We start from the raw sequence: 20,767 nt of genomic DNA on the forward strand, positions 1-20,767 counted from the left end.
CTGTGGTGCTGGAGAAGAGTAATGAATGTACCATGGACTGCCAAGAAAACAAACAGATTCATCCTAGAGAGGATTAAACCAGGCTACTCCTTGGAGGCAAGGATTCTGGGGCTTCGTCTGACATACTTTGGACATGTTGTAAGGAGAAAGAGGTCTTTGGAGAGGGAGATCATGCTGGGTAGAGTGGAGGGACGGTGCAGGAGGGGAAGACCCTCTATGAGGTGGATTGATTCAGTGACTTGGGGTAATCGCGATGGGTGTGTCGGGGCAGTGCGATTGGCACAGCATAGAGCAGGGTTTAGGGCTGTTGTACAGGGGGTTGCTATGAGTCGCAAACGACTCGACGGCACATAACAACAACATGTCATATGATAATGTACGTTCTGGCTGCTATCCGTGCACATAATCGGACTTGGAGTTCTTAGATGGTGCAAATGGTCAAGATAATTAGCTGCTAACTGGGAGTTTGGAAGTTCAAGTCCACTGAGAGGCACTCTGAGAGAAAGGCCTGGTGATTTCTGGAAAATGCAGTCACTGGGGTCCCTGGGTAGTGCAAGTGGTTTGTGCGCAACTATTAACTTAGGGGTTATTGGCTCGACGCCACCTAGCGGTGGACCAAAGTAATAGCAATTTGCTTCTGTAATGACTACAGTCAAGATAATAACGTGATGCATCAGTTCTATTGGTTCAATTTAGGAATCTGTGGAGATACTAAGGAAAGCTTTGATTAAATGTCTGCTAATAAACAACTTTCCTGCCCATGATTTTCCTATTCATGATGATGCTGTAAACCATGCCATTGATGTTCCAAATGCCAGCAGCATCACACATGTTGGACCAGGTTCAGTAGAGCTCTCAGATTAAGACAGACTAGGAAGAGGGCTGGCCATCTGTTTCTGGGTAACAGGCTTTTGAAAACCCTTTGGACAACATAGGTAACACAGGAAGCTATAGTATTAGAGGTACAGTTTAGTTGGGAAGTCACAAAAAAGGGAGGAAAACAGCTGCAAACATCCACTAATAATTGGAACATAGAATGTCAAATCAAGGATGAATATAGGAAAACTAGAAGTTGTTATAAAAGGAAATGGAATGCATAAAGATAGACATTCTAGGCTATTCATTAGTGAACTGAGATGGACTGGAATTGGCCCCTTTGAATCAGACAATCAAGCATATGATCTACTATGCTGGGAATGAAAAGGTGAAGAGTGGTATTACATTCATAGTTAAAAAGATCATTGCCGGATCTACCATGAAGCACAATGCTGTGAGTGATAGGATACTATCCATCCACATACAAGGAAGACTTGCTAATACAGCTGTTATTCAAATATAAACACTAACAGCTGAAGCCAAAGATGAGGAAATTGAGGGTGTCTACCAACTTTTGCAGTATGAAATTGACCAAATGTGAAGCCAAGACTTGAAATGCTTGCTGCAGAAGACAAAGGACTACAGCCTTCCATATGGAACACATCTTAACATCAAGGGAACAAAAATCTTCAGCACTTGGCCAATAGGCAATATCACGCTAACTGGAGAAAAGACAGAACTTGTCAATTATATAATCTTATTTGAATCCACAATAAGCATCCTTGGTACCAGCAGTCAGGAGATCAGGAGACATATAGCGTTGGGGAGTTTGCTTCCAGGGATCTCTCCAAAGTCCTGAAGAGCAATAATGTCAGTTCAAAGACCAAGATGTGCGTGATTGAAGCAATGGTCTTTCCAGTTACTTGCTATGCATGTGAGTGCTGGAGAATGAATAAGGAATGGGAGAAGAATTGATGCCTTTGAGCTGCGGTGTTGGTGCAGAGTAACATCCTATGGACTGCCAAAAGAACAAACAGTTGTATCTTGGAGAAAGTGTAGCTAGAACGCTCCTTGGAGGCAAAGATGACAAAGCTTCATCTCACACACTTGGAGCATGTTGTTAGGAGAAGCTGTTTCTTGGAAAGTGGTGTGATGCTTAGAAAAGCAGAGGATCTGCGAAGGAAAGGAAGACAGTTAAAGAGATGGGCTGACTCAGTGACTGCAACACTGGGTTCAAATTGACTTCAGCATTGGCTTCAAATGTGTCAGCCATGTGAGGAGGGCACAGGATAGTACATCCTGTTGTTCATAGGGTCACTATAAATTATTCTCGATGGAACCCACCACCCTCCTCCTCCTTCCCCCTACTTCCCTCCTCCCACATCCCTCCTCCCTTTTCCCTCCTTCCACTTCCCTCCTCCCTCCTCTGTGGAGAACTGGTTCTATCTAGGAGGTGAGCTCTTTAAGCAAGTTGGGAAGAATCCAAGCAGTTTCTCCTTGGAGACGGGGGCGGTGCTGGGACTGGAGGTTGGGCCGGGTCTGAGGAACTCCTCCCCTATTGCGGCCCTAGGTTCTCACTCCGGAACGATTGTTCCGATTCCCGTACACTTTCCTCCGGACCCTGTTAGCCGACGCACACAGCACTTCCGGTTGCGCCCGCAAGCTGCTGTGATTCCCGCGTGCATTGACTCGCGTGCGGGTCCCTGGTCGCCTGCGTCCCCGAGCTCTCCGACTTCTCAGCCTCATGGCGGGGCTGACCCTGTTCGTGAGCCGTCTTCCCCCCTCGGCCCGCAGCGAGCAGCTGGAAGAGCTGTTCAGCCAGGTGGGCCCGGTGAAGCAGTGCTTCGTGGTGACTGAGAAAGGTATGGGGTGGCGGGGCGGCGGCCGAGGGTAGCAGGGCTGGGGTCTCCCGGAAGCAGGATGGAGGCGATGACATTTCCCCCGTTCAGGGAGACATATAATTACCTAACTGCATTTAAAAGGGGACATTGAGGAGCCCTGATGGCATCTGGTTGTGCTTGCCTTCTGTCTAAAAGGTTGGCGATTGGAGCCCACCGGCTGCTTTGCAGATGAAATATATGGCTGGCTGATTCCACAAAGGTTTACAGCCTTGGAAACCCTTAGTTCTTGTTTTAGTCTGTCCTGCAGGGTCGCAGTGAATCGGAGTCGACTGGACCGCAGTTCGTTTTTAGATTAAGAGAAGGTCCTGGGAATTAAGTTTTCCTTTTCAAACTAGCCCTGTTTTAGACAGATCTTTAGATGTGTCTATGAAGTCGCAGCATTCCAACGTGTTTCTAAAGCGCTTTTTGTTACACAGAGCATCTTACTTGGTTATAATGACAGTAAACCCCAAAGCCACTGCTGTAGAGTCGAGTCATAGAGACCTTCCTTCGAGTTTCTGAGCTTGTAAATCTTTAGCGGAGAGGAGACTTTCTCGCTGGTGGCTGATAGATTTGAACCACTGACCTTTTAGTTTACAGTGCAACGCTGTGCCACCAGCACTCTTCACCCAGAACACCTTAATAATAGCTCCCTTTATGAAGTGCTTGTGAAACTTACTGAGAGTCGTTTGATAGGCACATTGCTGACTTTTACATGGGCTATTGGGTAGGGATTCTTAAGCTCCTTCTACTAACTAGGAAACTAGGACTTAGGGACATTTAGTAACTTTAGTTCACGTTTTTACAACTAGAATTTGCTCTCCAGAACAGTTCATTTGTATATTTATTATTTCTACAATTGAGGCCCCACTGTGGTCTAGGTCCTAGGGATGTTGTAGTGAACAAAACCAAAGGGAAAAAAATTAATTGCTCTTATGTTTTCAAACTAGAGAAAGGCAGCCAGTACACAATGATAGTGATAACTGCTAAGGAGAAAGAAGTCAGGGAAGGAGTGTGGGAATAAGCATTTGTGTATGTGTGTGAGGGGATGGTGGGCAGGTGGTGAGAGTCTTGCCACTGAGATTAGGTGACCTGGCAGGGTGAAGTGGTGAGAGTGAGCATGTGGCTTTTACCAGGAGGAGCATCAGAGAGGACAGGATACCAGATAAGAGGACTATTCAGCCTTTGCAAAGACTGTGTTTTCTCTGGGTTGGGATGCCACTGGAGGGGTTTCGTTTGAGCACAGAGTGGTATGATCTGGCTTACACTGTAAAAGGTCCCGTCTGGCTGTTATGCTGAGAATAGCTGTTGACAGAAGCAGGAAGTTAGATTTTGCAGCCATCCACGTGAGAGCATGGTGACTTGGATAAAGCAATGGAGCTGTTAAAAATGTCTGGAATATAGATATTGTTGAAGATGGAGCTGAGAGGACTTGCAGGCGGATCAGATGTGGGGTATGAGGGATAAAAGGGAGTCAGGTTTGACTCCAAGATTCTTTTTTTTTTTTCTTGAGCCACTTGAAAGTGTAGGCTTCCCCTGTGCACTGCATATTCTGTGAGGGTCTCAGCACACTGTGAGGCAGAGGTGACATCTGTTAGAGAAGAGGAAGAATTGGAAGAGTTTTGATTGTAAAACTCTGGTGGCCTAGTGGCAAGACGCTGCACTGCAATCCCAGAGGTACATGGTTCAAATCCACCAGATGCTCTGCTGGAGAAGGAAGGGGCAATCTCCTCCTGTACCAGTCAGATCTGATTTGGCGGTACACTAAAAATAATACAATAAAAAAAAAAACAAAACCCAAAAAACCCCATTCATTCTTCCATGGATTATGAAAGGGCAGCCAAGATGGAGACCTGAGGCTCCCTAGATCCTATCCATGACTCTCACGTCACCAACATCTCTGTGTGAGTGGCTTTTTGCTGCTCAGCAGAACAGCTGGTGTGAACTGGAATCTCTTAGACTCTCATCCCCTGGGGTCCGAGTATGTGAGCAAACAGGCTAACTAACCCCCCCAAACCAAATCCACTGGAGTTGCTTCTGATTCAGGACCCTGTAGGACAGGAAAGAACTGTCCCATGGTGTTTCCATGGTCGTAATCTCTACGGAAGCCGACTCCTCATCTTTCGACCACAGAGGACCTGGTGGCTGAAGACAGCCAGCTTCCATTTAGCAGCTGACCACTTCACACTGTGCTCCCAGGGCTCCAGCAGACTAATCACATCCCATCTTTAACTTCTAATTTGTTAGCAAAAGCGATTATACTTAGGACTGTCAACATGGCTCTTACAGGATTGCTATACAAGCCATGACACCTGCCTGATTATGTTGTCATTTTAAGTAGATTCCTATGACAGTACTTCTTATACTGCTAGTCGTTGCCCATTCGGGTGACATGATGGGACATGACTAGAATTTGTTTTAAAACGAGCTAGATTGAAATAAAAGGAATACGCTCATGTATGGTGAGAGGTGAGTATTTGCAAAATTTTCATTTCCACATTCTATAGAGAATATGAGGGGGCTCTGGTTGCCTCTGGGTAAGAAGTTGGGATGTCAACCCCAAGGTCTGCAGTTCGAATCCACCAGCTGTTCTGAGAGAGAAAGATGGGTAGTCATTCTCTTCCTGTTTGATAAAGCCTGTAAAACCTGCTGGAGGGTCAGCTGTGATTCGTTCCACCTTGACAGTGCACAATAACAACGAGAATATATATGTGTACGGAAATTTAATATAAATTTCCTTTCTTTTGGTGGGCTCTGGTCAAACCAGTTTAAGAAACATTTTTTTTAAGTACATGCCAGGTGATTGTGTTCCAGGGAGGATCATTGAGTGAGGATTCTGCTTTGGAGCCTGAGAATCAAGGCCGTGTGCAACGTTATACTGGTGTGCTCAGTCTAACTCCTTCGCGATAGCTCTTATTCCCCAGTAGAAACATTCCCCGTTTCGCTATCCAGATAGTTAAGCTGTAGCGGAGATGCTGTATTTGGTGAGCTTAGTTCTCAGTCAGCAGTGAACTCAGGCATGTCACTTACCTACTCTTTTAAGATGAGAATCACTTTCCAGGTTGTGAGGATTCAAGTAGTGGAAATCAAGGGGCTTTGTGTACACATGGAATGCATGGTACTTGGTGTGAGTTCATGCTTTTAGTTGAACATTGAATTCCTTCTCCTTTTCAGCTGGTTTGTTTTTATGTTAATACTACTGAAAGGGATACAGATTTTTATTGTTGCTCTGTTCTCAAAGAGGAGTGGGCAGACTTTTGCGGGGGAACCTATTTCCAGATAGTATGCTTTCCTGGTGCCCGGAGTCAGTTTGAATCCGTTTACCTGGACGAGTGTCCTGGGTTAAAGGGCTCACATGCCCCTAAAGCAGAGTCAGTGGTAATTGAGCATAGTGAGCTTAGTTTCTTTGGGTAGCAGGCAAACTACCAATCAGTACTTTTCCTTTTTTGATGATTAACTTACTTAAAATTTCACTTTGCAAAAAAATGTCAAACTCGAAATGCATGCCAAAAAAGAGCAGAGGTGAGTAAGTCGGTGTTTGTAACTGCTTGTCCCTGATTTCTTCTCCGGATCAATGCATTGTATTTGTGGGTCCTGGGAGCAAAGGAGTGTTGGTGGCACAGTGATTACGTACTTGACTGGTAACTGAAAGGACTGTGGTTCAAACCCACACTCTGCTCGGTAGAAGGTTGAGACAATCATTATTGAAAAGATTATGGCCTAGGAAACTGCAGCAGTTTGAGGAATCAATTTGATGATATGTCAGTAATAAGTCATAGAATACTCAAGGTCCTGAACAGTGTTTCTTGTTCATGGCCCTTTGATCAAGGCCTCATGTGTTTCCTATGGGTAGGTGCCATATTACATCTTAATTTTGATGCTTCTCGTGGTTTCGTGGCAAGGAGTTGCACTGCCAACCCAAAGGCATGCGGTTCTAGTCCACCTCTCATGTGATTAAACTGCTTCTGAAAACTCATTGAGGGTCGGCTATGAATAGGTTCTGATTTGATAGTACATAACAATGTACTTCTCTTGGGGATCTCTGGTGGGGTAAGTCTTTAGGGAGCTGTGCTTCTGACCTCAAGGCAGTGCGTCTCTGGCCATTCTGGGAGAAGATGAGCAGTCTCCTCCCATGCAGTTTACAGCCTCTTGAAAACCTGCAGAGGGTCAGCTATTAGTTGGTGTTGACTCGAAGGAGATGAGTTTGAGAAGAATGCAAAGATAAGTCTACTTGTCTTTCCTACCTGTTAGTGACAATGTTGAGTTCTTTGGGGGTCTCATGTATGTTGTGGATCCTCTGTGTTCTTGACGTTGTCAGCAAAGAAGAGACAGGAGCCAACAGCAGGGACACAGGATGGGAGATTGAGGAAGTCAGCAGTTTCTAAGCAAAGGGAGGAAGGGGTCTTTGATGGCAACCTTGCTTCTTTCCTTCCTGAGATTGCTAGCCAGCTGGTTTACAGGTGGTCTGCAGTGTATCTTCTACTGTTTTAGCTGCCCTTGAGTCAGATGGCTGTGATCTACAGGGTGTTCACACCTTGGTTTTTCAGAGGTAGCTCACCAGGCCTTTCTTCCTGGTCTGCCTACTTCTTGAGAAGGGCCACTGAAACCAGTGAAGGCTGCTAGCTGCATGCAAATCTCCACTGAAGGTGGTAACTGCACTGGAGGTCCATCCCTGGGAATTAACAGAATCCACTGCTCCCTCTGCTGGTGTAAGCTTTGAGCATTTACTGCTGTGAGGCCTTTGGCTAACTACCATCTCTCCTCCCCATGTCCTTCTTCCCACACCGTTCCAGGGAGTAAGACATGCCGTGGCTTTGGCTATGTCACCTTTTCGATGCCGGAAGACATTCAGAGGGCCCTCAAGGAGATTACCACCTTTGGAGGCAGCAAGATCAGTGTGACTGTCGCCAAGAAAAGACTAAAGAACAAGGCTAAGGACAAGGGGAAAAATGGTGAGTATCTGGAAACTGAAGGGGTTACCCCCATGGTGAAGATCAGTGGTGTGGTGATGGAAGAGGGGTGTTGACCTCAGCTGCTAGAATTCGAGGTGGCCTGAAGTCCATTTTGTTGTCTTAAATCATTTGGTGTGTTTAATTACTTAATTCTCTCTTTGGGAGCTCTGGTGGCCTTATGGTAAGAAACTGTGCTACAATCCCAAAGGCCCATGGTTCAAATCCACCAGCTGCTCTGTGGGAGAAAGATGGGCAGTCTCCTCCCATGTGGTTAACTGTCTCCGAAAACCCACCAGCTATGAGTCGATTCCAACTTGATGGTACCCAACAACAACAATCCTTTGCTTACTGTGTAAGTCTGAAAACTGGTGCTCCAGGCACACTAGATTAAAGTTGTACTTTTTGGGGTACACACCTGTCCCTGTGGTAAGTGCCGCCTAGAGCTGGTAGCATTTTGCCTCTGAAGCTTTGGGCCTCAGGTGGTGGATTTGGAACATAAACTTACTCCATTGCTTCTTGTTTATTATTTGCTTTTAGAAAATTCAGAGGCCCCAAAGAAGACACTGGAGCCTAAAAAAGCCAAAGTGGCAGATAAGAAAGCCAGATTAATTATTCGGAACCTGAGCTTTAAGGTAAGTGGCTCAAGAAAGCCATCTGTTCTGAAGGCTCTTGGAGCTGCCCCATGCTCTCTGGTGCATCTCCTCATGAGGGTGACATAGTTGGGCTTTGTTTGTTCTGGGCACGGACCTTGTTGTTATGTTAAGTGTCGTGAGTCAGTTCCAGCTCATGCACAACCAAATGAAGCCCTGCAGAGCCCACGCCGCCCTCACAGTTTGTACCGTGTGTAAACTTAGCCGTGTTGTAGTCACTGTAAGAGTCCACCTCCTGAGGGCCTTCTCCTTCTGAGCCTCTGTTTTTCCAAATATGTTGTGTGTTTCCAGGGCCTAGCCCTACTGCTGACATGCCCAGAGTAGGTGAGAGATGAATTTCTAAGGACACAAACATTAGCCATGTGGAATTCAGAAAATGTAGCCCGGTAACCAGGACTATTAGGACATCAGTTGTAAAGGTGCATTTGTTTTGAAGGTACTTTCTGAGAAAAAATTCCCTGACTTCTGTTTTGGTTTTTTTTGCCTCTTAGTTACAGAGTAAGATGTCTTTTGTCTAGAAATGTTTGGTGTCCCAATTTCAGAAATAAAACAATTTCAGTGAAAGTATATAGACTCTTCCTAACGAGCTGACTTAGTAGATGTTTTGTGTTGTAGACTTGTAATTTTATCTCTCCTTTATTCACTTTTGACTGCAGTGTTCAGAAGATGACTTGAAGACAACGTTTGGTCAATTTGGAACAGTCCTAGAAGTAAACATTCCTAGGAAGCCAGGTACTTGGTCTAGATTACATGAAGATTATTTAACATGTCTTTTCCCATATTACCCTTGAAATCACCACTGTTGTTGTTGTTGTTGTTGTGTTCCATCAAGTTACCTGCAACTCATAGTGACCCTATGTACAACAGCCCTAAACCCTGCTCTATTCTGTGCCAATCTTACTGTCTCTGACACACCTACCCCAATTACTCCAGTCACTCTAGTGTGTTAGGCTAAAGAGAATAAATGGAGGAGAAGAAGATTTTTTAACGTTTTTATTACCCTTGAATGAAACACCATTTGGAATAGAAATTCAAGGCCTATATTGCTCTCCTTATGAGCCCGGGATGATATGATATATACAAAGTATCTGACAGTTTCTGACAAGTAATAAAAACACAAATAATGGTGCTTATTCCCCAGTGGGGGTTGTAGTTAGATCAGAAGTAGTATTAAAAGACTGATTGCAGTTTGAGGTAATGCATTCCTCTCCCCAGACCTGAATCAGATGTACTCAGCAGGAGAACTTAGGCTATTGTTTCAGGGAAGAGCTGGTTGGTTGGCAGGATCCAGGCCATTTTACCACTTGAGTAACTGTCATTTCCTTAGAAGTCTGAGGTTTCTGTTGGCGCCCCACCTGCTGACTAACTTCTTTGTACGCACATCTGCACACAGATGGAAAGATGCGTGGCTTTGCTTTTGTTCAGTTCAAGAACCTCCTGGAAGCAGGAAAAGCTCTCAAAGGCATGAACATGAAAGAGATAAAGGGTAAGCTTTCTCTGCTCAAGTTATTGGCCTCGGTCTTTCTGGCGTTTGGGTAAACTGGCACAGTGACCCACTTTCTGCATTTTCAAAAGGTGTGCACTGTTTTACACTGTTGAGAAAGAGTCTCGCTGCTGTGGTAAAATATTCCTGTACTTGGTCTCAGGGAAGAACCTATCCCCTTCTTCGAGATGATTCTGTGTTACTGTATCTGGTGGCTAGGAGATAAAAATGCTGCGAGAGTAGAGCCGTTCTGAGACCCCTTTCTGTCTGACAGGGCGGACGGTGGCTGTGGATTGGGCTGTGGCGAAGGATAAGTATAAAGACTCTCAGGGCGCCCCGGCCTCTGTCTCAGGTAGGCTGTGGTGTGGGTAGGAGGTCCTGGGTTCTGGGGTGCGCGTGTGGATTCAGCTCTGTGTCTGTGACAGAGGTGTAAGGGAACCCGCTTGTCAGAGTGAGGATACTGAACCAGAGATGTCAAAGTCACAAGATTAACCCAACGAGAGACGTAAGGGTAAAGGAAACAGCGTTTTTGTTGACTCAGAAATGATCCCAGAGACGCTCATCAAAGCTTATAGGAAACTCTGAGGTCTCTGGGCCCAGCTGTGGCATCTTGAGAGTCTAAACTCGCTCCCGGGCGTGGGCGTGCTGAGGAGTGGGATCTGAGTGCATTGTTTCAAAACGTCCTGGCTTTTCCTGCGTTTTCATAACAGGAGGTGATGTAACTGTAGAGGGAAGGAAATGTAAAACTCGAGTTTCGTTTAGAAACCATTTGGCCTTCGAGTTGCCAGGCTCTCAGAGGTCGCCTTGCTGAGAGGAAAGATCATGGCTGGACCCTGGTGAGAGCATCATGCTGGCCCTGGCCTACACTCCGTTCTGCTGGCGAAGGCTCCGGGGCTGCTGCTTCCTTCTGAGCCAGACTGACCTTCGGGCTGCCCACGAGTGAGGCAGACTCCAGAGGGATCTGAGTGAGGGGCAGCTTTGTTCTTTTATTTTTTGCTTTGAAAAAATTTGTGAGATTCTCTAAAGTCTGGGGAGCTAGGAACTTTGAGATGTTAGTTTCTCTTGTTAAAAATCACCTTATTTTGGATGCACGGAGAATTCTTAACTTTTTTTTGCCTCCACCTTTAGGTGAGGGGAAGAGCCCTGATCCTAAACAGCAGGGATCAGGTAAAGAGAATGGCAGGGCCGACGCGGGTGAGGGCGATGATGACGATGATGATGATGGAGATGAGGAGGCCAGTGACAGTGAAGAAAGTGAAGATGATGACAGTGTTGAGGAAGAGGAGAAAGAAAAATCAAAGCTGGCGAAGCCGATGCCGATTCAGAAGAGGTGAGCCGCTCAGCGTGTTCGGAAGCGATAAGGAAAGGTGATCTCTTAGACGGAAATGGGCCCCCCTTTTTCCTGTCAGTGCAGCAGGGGCACTTGTACTGTAATTTTGTGCACACGCATATAACGTCATAGTGCTCCCAGGAAGCTGGCACGGGAAGCATTTCACAGTTCTAGAAAAACCAGAGAAAGTGTGTGTCTTTTATGCAAAAGTAACTGTAGGACAGTTGGCTCGGCGCCTCTGCCAGCCCAGGTCTTTAGTTGTGAGCTGTGTCGTTCCAGAGGGGTCAAGAGAGCAGCGGCTGCAGAGAGCAGTGACGAGGAGCCGTCCGACGAGGACAGTGACCTGGAGTCAAGAGACGATGATGAAGAGCTGGCCCAGAGTGACATGGACGCTGGAGAGCAGGAGGAGGAAGGTTCGCTGGGAACTTCATGACTTCAGACATGGGCCCCCTTTTCATGCAAGCCTCTTTTACACAGGAACCTGAAATGTTCTATCATATTTATGTTGGGTTTTTTTTTAAATTTTTTTTCATATTTATGTTTTAATGCTGAAGATGAAATCTTTCCTTTCTTCTAAAGGGCTTTGTTGTTACTGGTTTTAAAAATGAATTTAGAATAGCTTTGGAGGGATTTTTAGGGAATTTGAAGCCTAGTCAAAGTGCTGAACCACTTCTCTTTGTGACTTTTCCACTTTGAATAAAGATCTAGATACACAGGATAGTGCATCTTTAACAGCAAAGTGGATTTTAAATATTTTTTCCCAGTTGAGATGGGATAAAAGACCTATGGGATGTTTTGTATAGGGCTGTAGCCAGTTCCTGTTGTTACCTTTATTGAGTCTGTCATGAATGAACCTCACTCGCTGATTGAGAAAGGCAGGCCATGGCAGAAAGAGGAATGGCCGATCACTGGCCTTTTCATTTGTGTGGAAATTTTTACTAAACAATCAGGTTAGTAGCTCCTTTCATTTTTGTAAGATTGGCATATAAGAAATTTGAGGACATGAACTCTTGCTGTGAGGGGGAAATGATACGCACCTTAGAGCTGAAAGCTTTTATGCTGAAGGGACCATGGCCCCGGCATAGTTATCTCTTTAACACTGTTGTACTTAAAGTTGTAGGACTAATACAGATGATGAGTGAAAGCTAACAGTAGTGATAAACACAGTGTGGACGTGTACAACGTGTATGGAAAGGAAGAATTCCTTACCAGTCCCCCAGCAACCTACTGAGGAACTGGGTTGCATTTGTTTCCTACCCGAAAGTTTCTGTGGTGATATAGGCACGTTTCTTAAAAAGAAGCAAGTCTTCCTTTCTTGCAAATCTTCATACCCGCTAGTCCCCTCCACAGAGACAACCCGTGTTAACAGTCTTATATATATATATTAGCAAGCACACACATGCAGGAATTCAAATGCTCTATCTCCATGAATGTTGAAATGTTTTGATTTTCCCCTCCAAGAGTCCACGTGTTTTAGATTCTCTTTTAGAAAGTTTATGCTCTTGCAGCAATGAGTCGGAGTATCTTTTTCCTACACTTTTGCCACGTTGACTTCCATCTGCCTTTATAGGTTTTGTCAATCTTTTGGTGAAAAGTAGTCTCTATTTCTTGTTCTGTGCTTTTCTTTAATTATGCGTGAGCTGGAGTCTCTCTTGTTTAGTTGTATATCCTTCGTCCATTAAATTTTCAAAATTGATTTAAATAAGATCTTTAGAACTTTGAGAAGTTTATCCTTTGTCATGTGGCTTGCATTATTTCTTCTTTTTTCAGTTTGTTGTTTTTCTTTTTTCTTTAGATACACACATCTCCAAGAAAAGGAAAAAGAAGAAATTAGCCTCTGACGTGAATGAAGGGAAAACTGTTTTTATCAGGTATGTTTTTCAACTAGGAGAACTGTTACTTGTGTTGTCTACAAAAATTCCTTCTCTCTCTTTTTTTGGCATTAATCTTGTGGCCTAGGCCAGCAAGTTAGATGCTTCTAAGACCATGAACTCAGGAACATTCCAAAGCCATGAGAAAAGTGGGCAATTCACAAGTGTAACCAGGAGGATATTAGCAAAAGCCTGGACATCGTGTTCTCGTCCAGATGCCATTCCTTGGAATTGGGTGACATCATTTGGTACAAATCGATCCTTCAGCCACAAGACACTTAACTTCTGGCCTTCCTTTTAGGGGTATGCTGGGAGATGATACTGTTTGTCCCAGACAGGTTCTCTTTTCATGCTTAACATACTTACCTTCCTTCTTAGAGTGTTCAGAAGGAAGTAATTCATCCTGTCTGTTTCCAGGAGAATGGTGGAGCTGGGGTGGAGGTTGGCTTCCCGCTGCCATTGCTTCATTAGTTCCCCTGACTTCCAGAGGGTGGCAATTTCAGCCTGTCAGGAGCTTGTCACTCCACCCCACGTGTGCCTGCCTGTGTCTCCGTTCTCAAGAACAAGAGTAGACCAATGTGCTGGGGCCATGTGGGTCTTACTTTAGAGGTTTATGCTTGATCCTCTTTCAAGGTAAAATCAGTTTATCATGCAAGTAATTTTCACTAAGTAAAAATTAGAGAATAAATTTGCATATGGACAAAATAGGAAACTCTGGTGACCTCGTGTTAAGAAGGTGCACTGCAATCCCAAAGGCACATGGTTCGAATTCACCAGCTGCTCTGTGGAAGAAGGATGAGCAGTCTCTTCCTGTGTGATTTACTGCCTTTGACCACTGGAGGGTCAGCTGTGGGTTGGTTCCAACTCAGCAGCACTTAGCAACAAAAAAATAGAGTAACTAAATAAATAGAATAAAATGCCTCTTAATCACTGTTCTGCAAACACCTGCACATAGGCCCACATCATAAATATTTCCCAGGACAGGTTTAGACTCTCTCTGTGCTGTGTATAGCCTGTTTTTTCAATAGTACTTCTTTCCCTTATCTTTTTTTTTACAGTGTTATTTTCAATTACCATATAAATGAATTTGTATTTGTAGGGAATTTTATCTAATAGAAAAAACATCATACCCAGAAACCTGTGACCTGCGTACCAAGGATGCCATCCTTGATACATCTTTATACTGAGAAAGAACATAGGAAAATAAAGAGGTCCAAGAGGAAAGTCTCTGTACATGATAAGGCAAGTTAGGACCTTGAATGCAGTTCTGGGGGATCTAATTTCAGAAAACCTTTTCTCTCTGGGTTACTCTGTGAGGTAGAAACATTTATGGGGTTATCAGCAGAATAAAAAAGTGTAGTTATACATTAGAGAGTTTTCTTACTCTTGGAAGGTTGTCCACAGCTGGGAAAAGACACAATTTTGACCCTGTGTTGAAATTTAGAAGAACAAAATCTCCTAGTATTTCCTAATCTTTTTCGGAGAAATATGTGGTTTTCTTTTTTGTACTTAGTAAATTTTCTCATGTTTGCCTCTTGAGTTTTTATTTTGAAGGATTCACTGACTTCTACTGAATTTTGGCTGTGGGTTTCAGAGTAACAGAGGAGAAAATGGTTAATCTTCAGAGAGAGGGCGAGACAGACACCCAGGCGTGGCTCTGCTCGCAAACCTTGGTCTTTTGTTGTGGTGGTGGTGGTGGTGTGTACCACTGAGTCGGAAGTGACCCAGAGGTGAGCCTCCAGCAGGTTTTCCGAGGCATTAAATCCCATGGGAGGAGATTGCCTGTCCTTCTCCCTAGAGCAGCTAGTGGATTCACACTGCATACTTGTGCATCAATGGCACAATTACTTACCAACAAGCCACCAGAGCTCCCTTTTGGTTGTAAAAGAAACTGATTTTGGCCAGTTTAAATGAAAAGGAGTGTTTGTTGGATGAATAGTGGAACTGTTGAAGAATGATGTTGAGGAAGAGACTGAGCAGGTCTGGGACCCCCCCCTCCGGAGCTTGCGGCTCTTCTCTCTGTGGTGGCGGTGGGAGATGGCCCTTTTAAAGTACATTTTCTGTAATGTACATTACATGCAGAGCGTAGCAGCATTTTCCGTTGTATACCCATGTAACCCTACTCAGGGCAAGATCTAGGACACTATTCCGGAAGTTTCCTTCAGAAGGGAATTTATATCAACAACTTCTTTTGAAGTGAATTTATATTCATGACTTTTGGTCACTTCGTTAGGTTTCAGAGACCGGTTGACGAAGGACGGTCATTCCCATGTGGCTGTGGTGCGGATGCATGCAGCAGAGGCCTGAGCCGGGGCGCCAGCCCTGAGCCTGGTGTTAACCCTGAGGACGGAGCCATCCTGCCTGACTCTCTCCTGTCAGAAGCAGGATTGCACTTTTTAACGTTGCCCTTTCTTGTGACCTTCTGGTTGTCTTCCACAGAAACCTGTCCTTTGACTCAGAAGAAGAAGATCTTGGGGAGCTTCTCCAGCAATTCGGGGATCTCAAATATGTTCGCATTGTCTTGCATCCAGACACCGAGCACTCCAAAGGTATTGGCTGTCGACTGGTCAGGCCCTGAATGGATAAGGGTGTGACTGGGTCCCACGTGTGCGTTCCGTGTCCGTCCAGCCAGGCTTCTAGGTTCTGTAGAAGCACCAAGGACATTCTGAGGTTGTCTTCCCGGTGCCAAACTCAGCATCTGCAGCGGCACTGCCAGCCCTCATTTTGTCTAAGCTCTGTAAGCCCTTGCTTATTTACTTTAGGGTAATGAATTCCATTTGTTGTTCTCCTTTGGATTGCAAATGTGATAGCATCTCTTGGGTATTAATCATTCCATGTTGCTTGAAATTACTGGCATCTTTCTGAGTGGCTTTTGTTAGTGATGGAAGCTGACAGACACTTTGCTGCCGTGGGGGGAGTCAAAGAAGAGTAAGGCGCAGCCTGTCCCCTTTCTCAAGGCTCGCTCTTTGGAACTTGCCTCTAGTAGGTAAATATCTTTCAGCCCATTCATAGTCTGACCCCATTGACGGTGGTGGTGTTCTCTTAAAGCAACGAGTCCTTAACTTTTCTGATCTTGATGCCTTGAGATCCAGCAAAAGCTGCAAACTCTTTCCCTAGAAAAATGCCACTTTAGGGGGTTAATGAGGTCTCTCGAACCTGTCTGTGGGTTAACAACCCCCATTCTAAAGCTGCTTTTCCATTTGTGGAGGTTGATTTTTTCTATTTTTTTTTTTTAATTTTTTTTTACTTCAGTCAACAAAATATAAACAAAGTGGTGTGATGGGAAGAGCACAGTGCTGCTTCCAGGTGAGGAGGGGTCTAATCCAGCTGGGCCACAGACCTGCTGGAGGGTGCTGCCCAGCATCCAGCCACGGCTTCCGTTTCTCACCCTAACCGAGAGCTTCAACTAGTGTGACCACCAAGGTGCCCTCGCTCTAGCTTCTTGGATGGTCTCCATTTTCATTATGCTTTTCTAAAAATGACTTGAATAGACTCTCCAGGTACTGGCCGTCTCTTGCTGTGCTCTGTCAACACTTGCAGGGATTTTTTTGGTCCCTTATTGAGTTCTGTGGTAATAACGGGTTGATGGGGTTGCAGTATCTCATTCTTGATCTCTTAATGTTAGCTGAGAGTTAATGATCTTAATAAGCAGAGTTTTAATTATCTTTTCGTAATGCATTGTCTTTCCCTGGCTCACATGAAATTTTTCTGACACTTTTCCTGCCTACTCACACAGCCTTGGGCTCCTCCTCCAGATTCTCCCTGTCACGGTGCCATTTCACTGCCTGGAAGAGCTAAATGTCATCTGCAGACTTTTAGGGAAATGCTCAGAGTGTACCCAGCCCTGACCCGGGAAATTCCAGTGGTATTTTATTCGTTCAAGAGAAGAGCCTGCTTTCTCTGTCTTAGGTATATAGTCCATCTGACCTGTTAGAAGCATTTTGTCCTGTTTGCCTTTCTTCCTGCTGAGTTTATGCCAGGCCTGAGGCAGTTGCTAGGGATACAGAAACAGCCAAGAAGCATGGTCCTTCTTCCTGAGGCATCAGTCTGTTTTGGGAAGATGCCTCCTGACTGGGGCTGTGACAGAGCTGTGAGCAGAAGACAGGGAGATGTGGACATGGGAGCACTTGGGCCTGTCTGAGGAGGAAGGATGGCTACCAAGGGGCTGACCATGGTGTGGCCTGCCCGCGTGTCCTTTCTGTTAGTTTATGCCATTTCATTCATCACTAAGGGCAGTGCCTTGGTGGTGGTGGTGATGATGATGATGATGATGATGGTGGTGGTGGTGGGGTTAGGGGCCATCGAGTCAAGCTTGACTCATAGCAAGCCTCTAACAACAGCTCTGACTGCTGCCCTGACCCCTGTCCTGTCCTGTCCTGGGCCATCCTCACTAGCTGTGACACACTTGAACCCACTGCTGTGGTCACTGTGTCAGTCAGTCTCATTGAGGATCTCCCTCTTTGCTGACCCTCTACCTTTCCAAGCATGATGCCCCTTTTCTAAGGAATAGCCTCTCCTAGCAACATGCCCGAAATACATGAGATGAAGCTTCATCAGCCTTGCCTCCAAGGAGCCCTCTTGTAGTTCTAGGAAATAAAACCCCTCTAAAATGCAAACACATTGCTGTCGAGTCCATATCTACTCATAGCTGACCCTCCAGAGAGTTTTCAGAGGCTGTAAATCGCACAGGAAGAGATTGCCCATCTTTCTTCTGAATGGTAGCTGGTAGATTTGAACTGCTTACATTTGGGCTAGCAGTGCAGCTCCCTACCCATTAGGCCACCAGAGAGTGTAAAGAGATATTAGGGAGTGCTGGTTTCTTAGTGGTAAGAATTACGGTGCTGACCTGTAGACATGAGATTTGAACCCACTGCTCCATGGGTGAAAGGTGGGCTCTCTCCTCCCGTGCAATTTACTGCCACAGAAAACCCGCTGGAAGGTCAGCCACGGGTCGGTTCCAACTCGACGGTACTTAACACCATCGACAACAAGAAAGAGAAGTTAGTAACACAGGGAACGGCTTTTTCTTAATTTGAAGTCTTATTAAATAGACTTGAGGAGTTTTTCTTGTCTTACTCTGGTGGCAGAACATGCTGTGTCTCTGGTTGTTTGAATCCACCAGCCACTTCTTGAGGAAGAGACAGGCAACTTCTAGTTAAGGGTTTCTGTGAGTCAGAATCAACTTGGCGGTAATGAATTTGTTTTTGAGTTTAGGTAAAAGTTTAAAGACCCATTTTGTTTTCCAATCATCAGTTTATATCCATTTTGTTCCTTGACGTCATTTACGATTCCCTCGGTGTAATAGTGTTTTCCCACTTTCCGGCGCCTTCTCTTCACCCCCAGCCTCCTGTGGTCGTTAGCCTTCCTGCTCCTGCCTTCCACGCTTTGTTTAGGGGCAGGTGCTGCCCTGTTGGTCTCGTCAGGTTGACTGTCTCTTCCCTGTGAGGGTCAGCACACCTTCTATAGGCCTGTGGTGTTTGCCCAAGGATGAGATGGGCTTAGTGTCCAGTTTGAAGCCTTAGTTTAAGACTTCCACGGTTTTGGCCAGAGCAGTAAGTCTTTTTTTTCTTACGGTTTTTAATTTTTTTTTTTCTCCGTTTCTCTTCCCTACTGCCCAGGACCTTCTGTGGTCTCAGTCAGTGGGCAGTGGTGGCTGAGCCCCACTTGTTCCCCAGGTGCCCAGGAAGTGGACTTGGGGTTCCTGTAACCTGTTAGTCTTGTGGACTAGTTGTTTCTTGAGGCTTGATTTTTTTTTCTCTTTTATCTTTTTTTCCAGATAGGAAGAAGCCAATAGATGCATCTTAGGTGGCATATGTTGTTGTTGTTGTTATGTGCCGTCGAGTCGCTTGCGACTCATAGCGACCCTATGTACAACAGCTCTAAACTCTGCTCTGTCCTGTGCCAATCGCACTGTCTCCGACACACCCATTCCGATTACCCCAGTCACTGAATCAATCCACCTCATAGAGGGCCTTCGCCTCCTGCGCTGTCCCTCTACTCTACCAAGCATGATGTCCCCTCTCCAAGGACCGGTCTCTCCTCACAACATGTCCAAAGTAAGTTAGACGGAGCCTCAGAATCCTTGCCTCCAAGGAGCCACCCGGTTTAACCCTTTCCAGGATGAATCCGTTTGTTTTCCTAGCAGTCCATGGTATTCTCAATACTCTTCTCCAGCACCACAGCTCAAAGGCATCAATTCTTCTTCTATCCTCCTTAGTCATTGTCCAACTCTCTGACACATAACAAGTGCGTTGTTTTAAAATAAGGTAGCATATACTTATTTGCTTAAAATGCTTTATCTCTGTGGCAGAGTTAGGACAGCTTTCTTGTCCCGGCAGCGTGCCTCCAGAGATGAGACTTGGGGATTCTAGAGCATGGAATCCTGAGCTTCCAACCTCTGATCCTGCTGTGCTGCTGTGACAGAAGCCAGCGACGTCACCTGGAGAGGCAGCGCCGCCCCCCTTATGCCTCCCCAGTGACCATGATGACAGTGAGGTCTAATGAGGTCTGTGTGGTTCCTCCCCATTTTCAGTCTCCCAAAGGCTGTCAGTAAATGACACAGCATTAAATGTGAGGCTGTGACCGCCCTATCATTTCCTGTAACTTTTTGTTAGGGAAAGAGACAGTATCTTAGTAGTCTAGTGTTGCTTTATCAGAAATATAGCACAATGCATGGCTTTAATGATTAGAAATTTATTTTTGTGTTCAGGAGGCTGGCAGTCCCATTCAGGACATCTAGGGCCAGGCTTTCTCTCTTCTTTGGCTCTGGAGAGAGGTCTTTTCTGCTTGAAATCTTCATGTGTGTTGGAGTCATATCTTCTCCCATCTTGGATTGCTTGCTGCTTGCTTAATCTTCCCTTTTATATTACTGATTGATTTAAGGCCTACCCTACACTAATCCTGTTTCATTAACAAAACAAAGAAAACCCATTCCCAAATGAGATTAGAGCCACAGTTATGGTAGGAGTTAGAGCACTGTTTTGGAGAGGCAGACAAGATTTAATCCATAATAGATGGGGGGACTGAAGGTCTCAGACGCACTGCAGCAGATTAAGGAAATAAAGCAGCTTCACCGAGAGTAGGTGTGGTATTGCCCTTGACTTTGATCCCTGGTCTAGTGCCTGCAGCATCTAACCAGGACATCAAAGCCACTGCTGTCAAGTCGCTTCCGACTCATAGTGACCCCTCCATCAGGTTTCTGAGGTTGTAAATCTTTATGCTAAGAGACTGCCCCTGCGTCTCAAGCAGAACAGCTGGTGGATTTGAACTGCAGACCTTTTATTTAGTAGCCCAATAGCAGAGCCCCTTGTCTGAATAGAAGGGGCCTCTTGCTGCACTCTGTGGCAGGCAGCCACCACCTGTAATGTTGTCTTTGGCTTCCCGGTGGGCCAGGGGAGGCTGGGATCTCACTTGCCATATTTTTATACAAATGGCACGTGTGGTTTACATTCGCTTCCTTTGCACACCGCTTATAATATGTGTGAACGTGCCCATGGGTGTCTTACATGGGAACCAAACAGCGTGTTTTGGACTCTCTCTGCAGGTTGTGCGTTTGCCCAGTTCCTGACTCAGGAAGCTGCTCAGAAATGCCTGGCAGCTGCTTCTCCAGAGACTGAGGTAAGGAAGACGTTTAGCCTGCACTTTAAGTGACAATGGCTCCGAGAGGCAGCATCTGATGTTTATACAGAGTCGTAATATTACTGTTATTCCCAGTTAGGATAATACGACCACAGCTAACGCTTACCAAGCACGTGCAGCGTGTTAGGCACTAAGTGCTGTACCTGC

At 45.4% G+C, this 20,767-nt stretch overlaps 1 protein-coding gene across 2 annotated transcripts in view; it reads left to right on the forward strand.

Annotated features, from left to right (window-relative positions):
* Positions 1 to 2,560: 2,560 nt before the first annotated feature.
* Positions 2,561 to 20,767, forward strand: part of RBM28 (RNA binding motif protein 28) — a 32,858-nt gene continuing 14,651 nt past the window's right edge. The window contains exons 1-11 of one of the 2 annotated variants that reach the window (XM_006896069.1): positions 2,561 to 2,678; positions 7,490 to 7,648; positions 8,186 to 8,280; positions 8,955 to 9,030; positions 9,692 to 9,784; positions 10,056 to 10,133; positions 10,910 to 11,111; positions 11,391 to 11,524; positions 12,907 to 12,982; positions 15,422 to 15,531; positions 20,526 to 20,599. In XM_006896069.1, coding sequence (XP_006896131.1) covers positions 2,561 to 2,678; positions 7,490 to 7,648; positions 8,186 to 8,280; positions 8,955 to 9,030; positions 9,692 to 9,784; positions 10,056 to 10,133; positions 10,910 to 11,111; positions 11,391 to 11,524; positions 12,907 to 12,982; positions 15,422 to 15,531; positions 20,526 to 20,599 — 1,215 coding nt within the window. The remainder of the gene's footprint in view (positions 2,679 to 7,489; positions 7,649 to 8,185; positions 8,281 to 8,954; positions 9,031 to 9,691; positions 9,785 to 10,055; positions 10,134 to 10,909; positions 11,112 to 11,390; positions 11,525 to 12,906; positions 12,983 to 15,421; positions 15,532 to 20,525; positions 20,600 to 20,767) is intronic. The other variant, XM_006896070.1, reaches the window with a different exon arrangement.

This window comes from Elephantulus edwardii, unplaced genomic scaffold (assembly GCF_000299155.1).
Source record: "Elephantulus edwardii isolate Elephantulus edwardi_28Jun2011 unplaced genomic scaffold, EleEdw1.0 scaffold00181, whole genome shotgun sequence".
Lineage (NCBI taxonomy): Eukaryota > Metazoa > Chordata > Mammalia > Macroscelidea > Macroscelididae > Elephantulus > Elephantulus edwardii.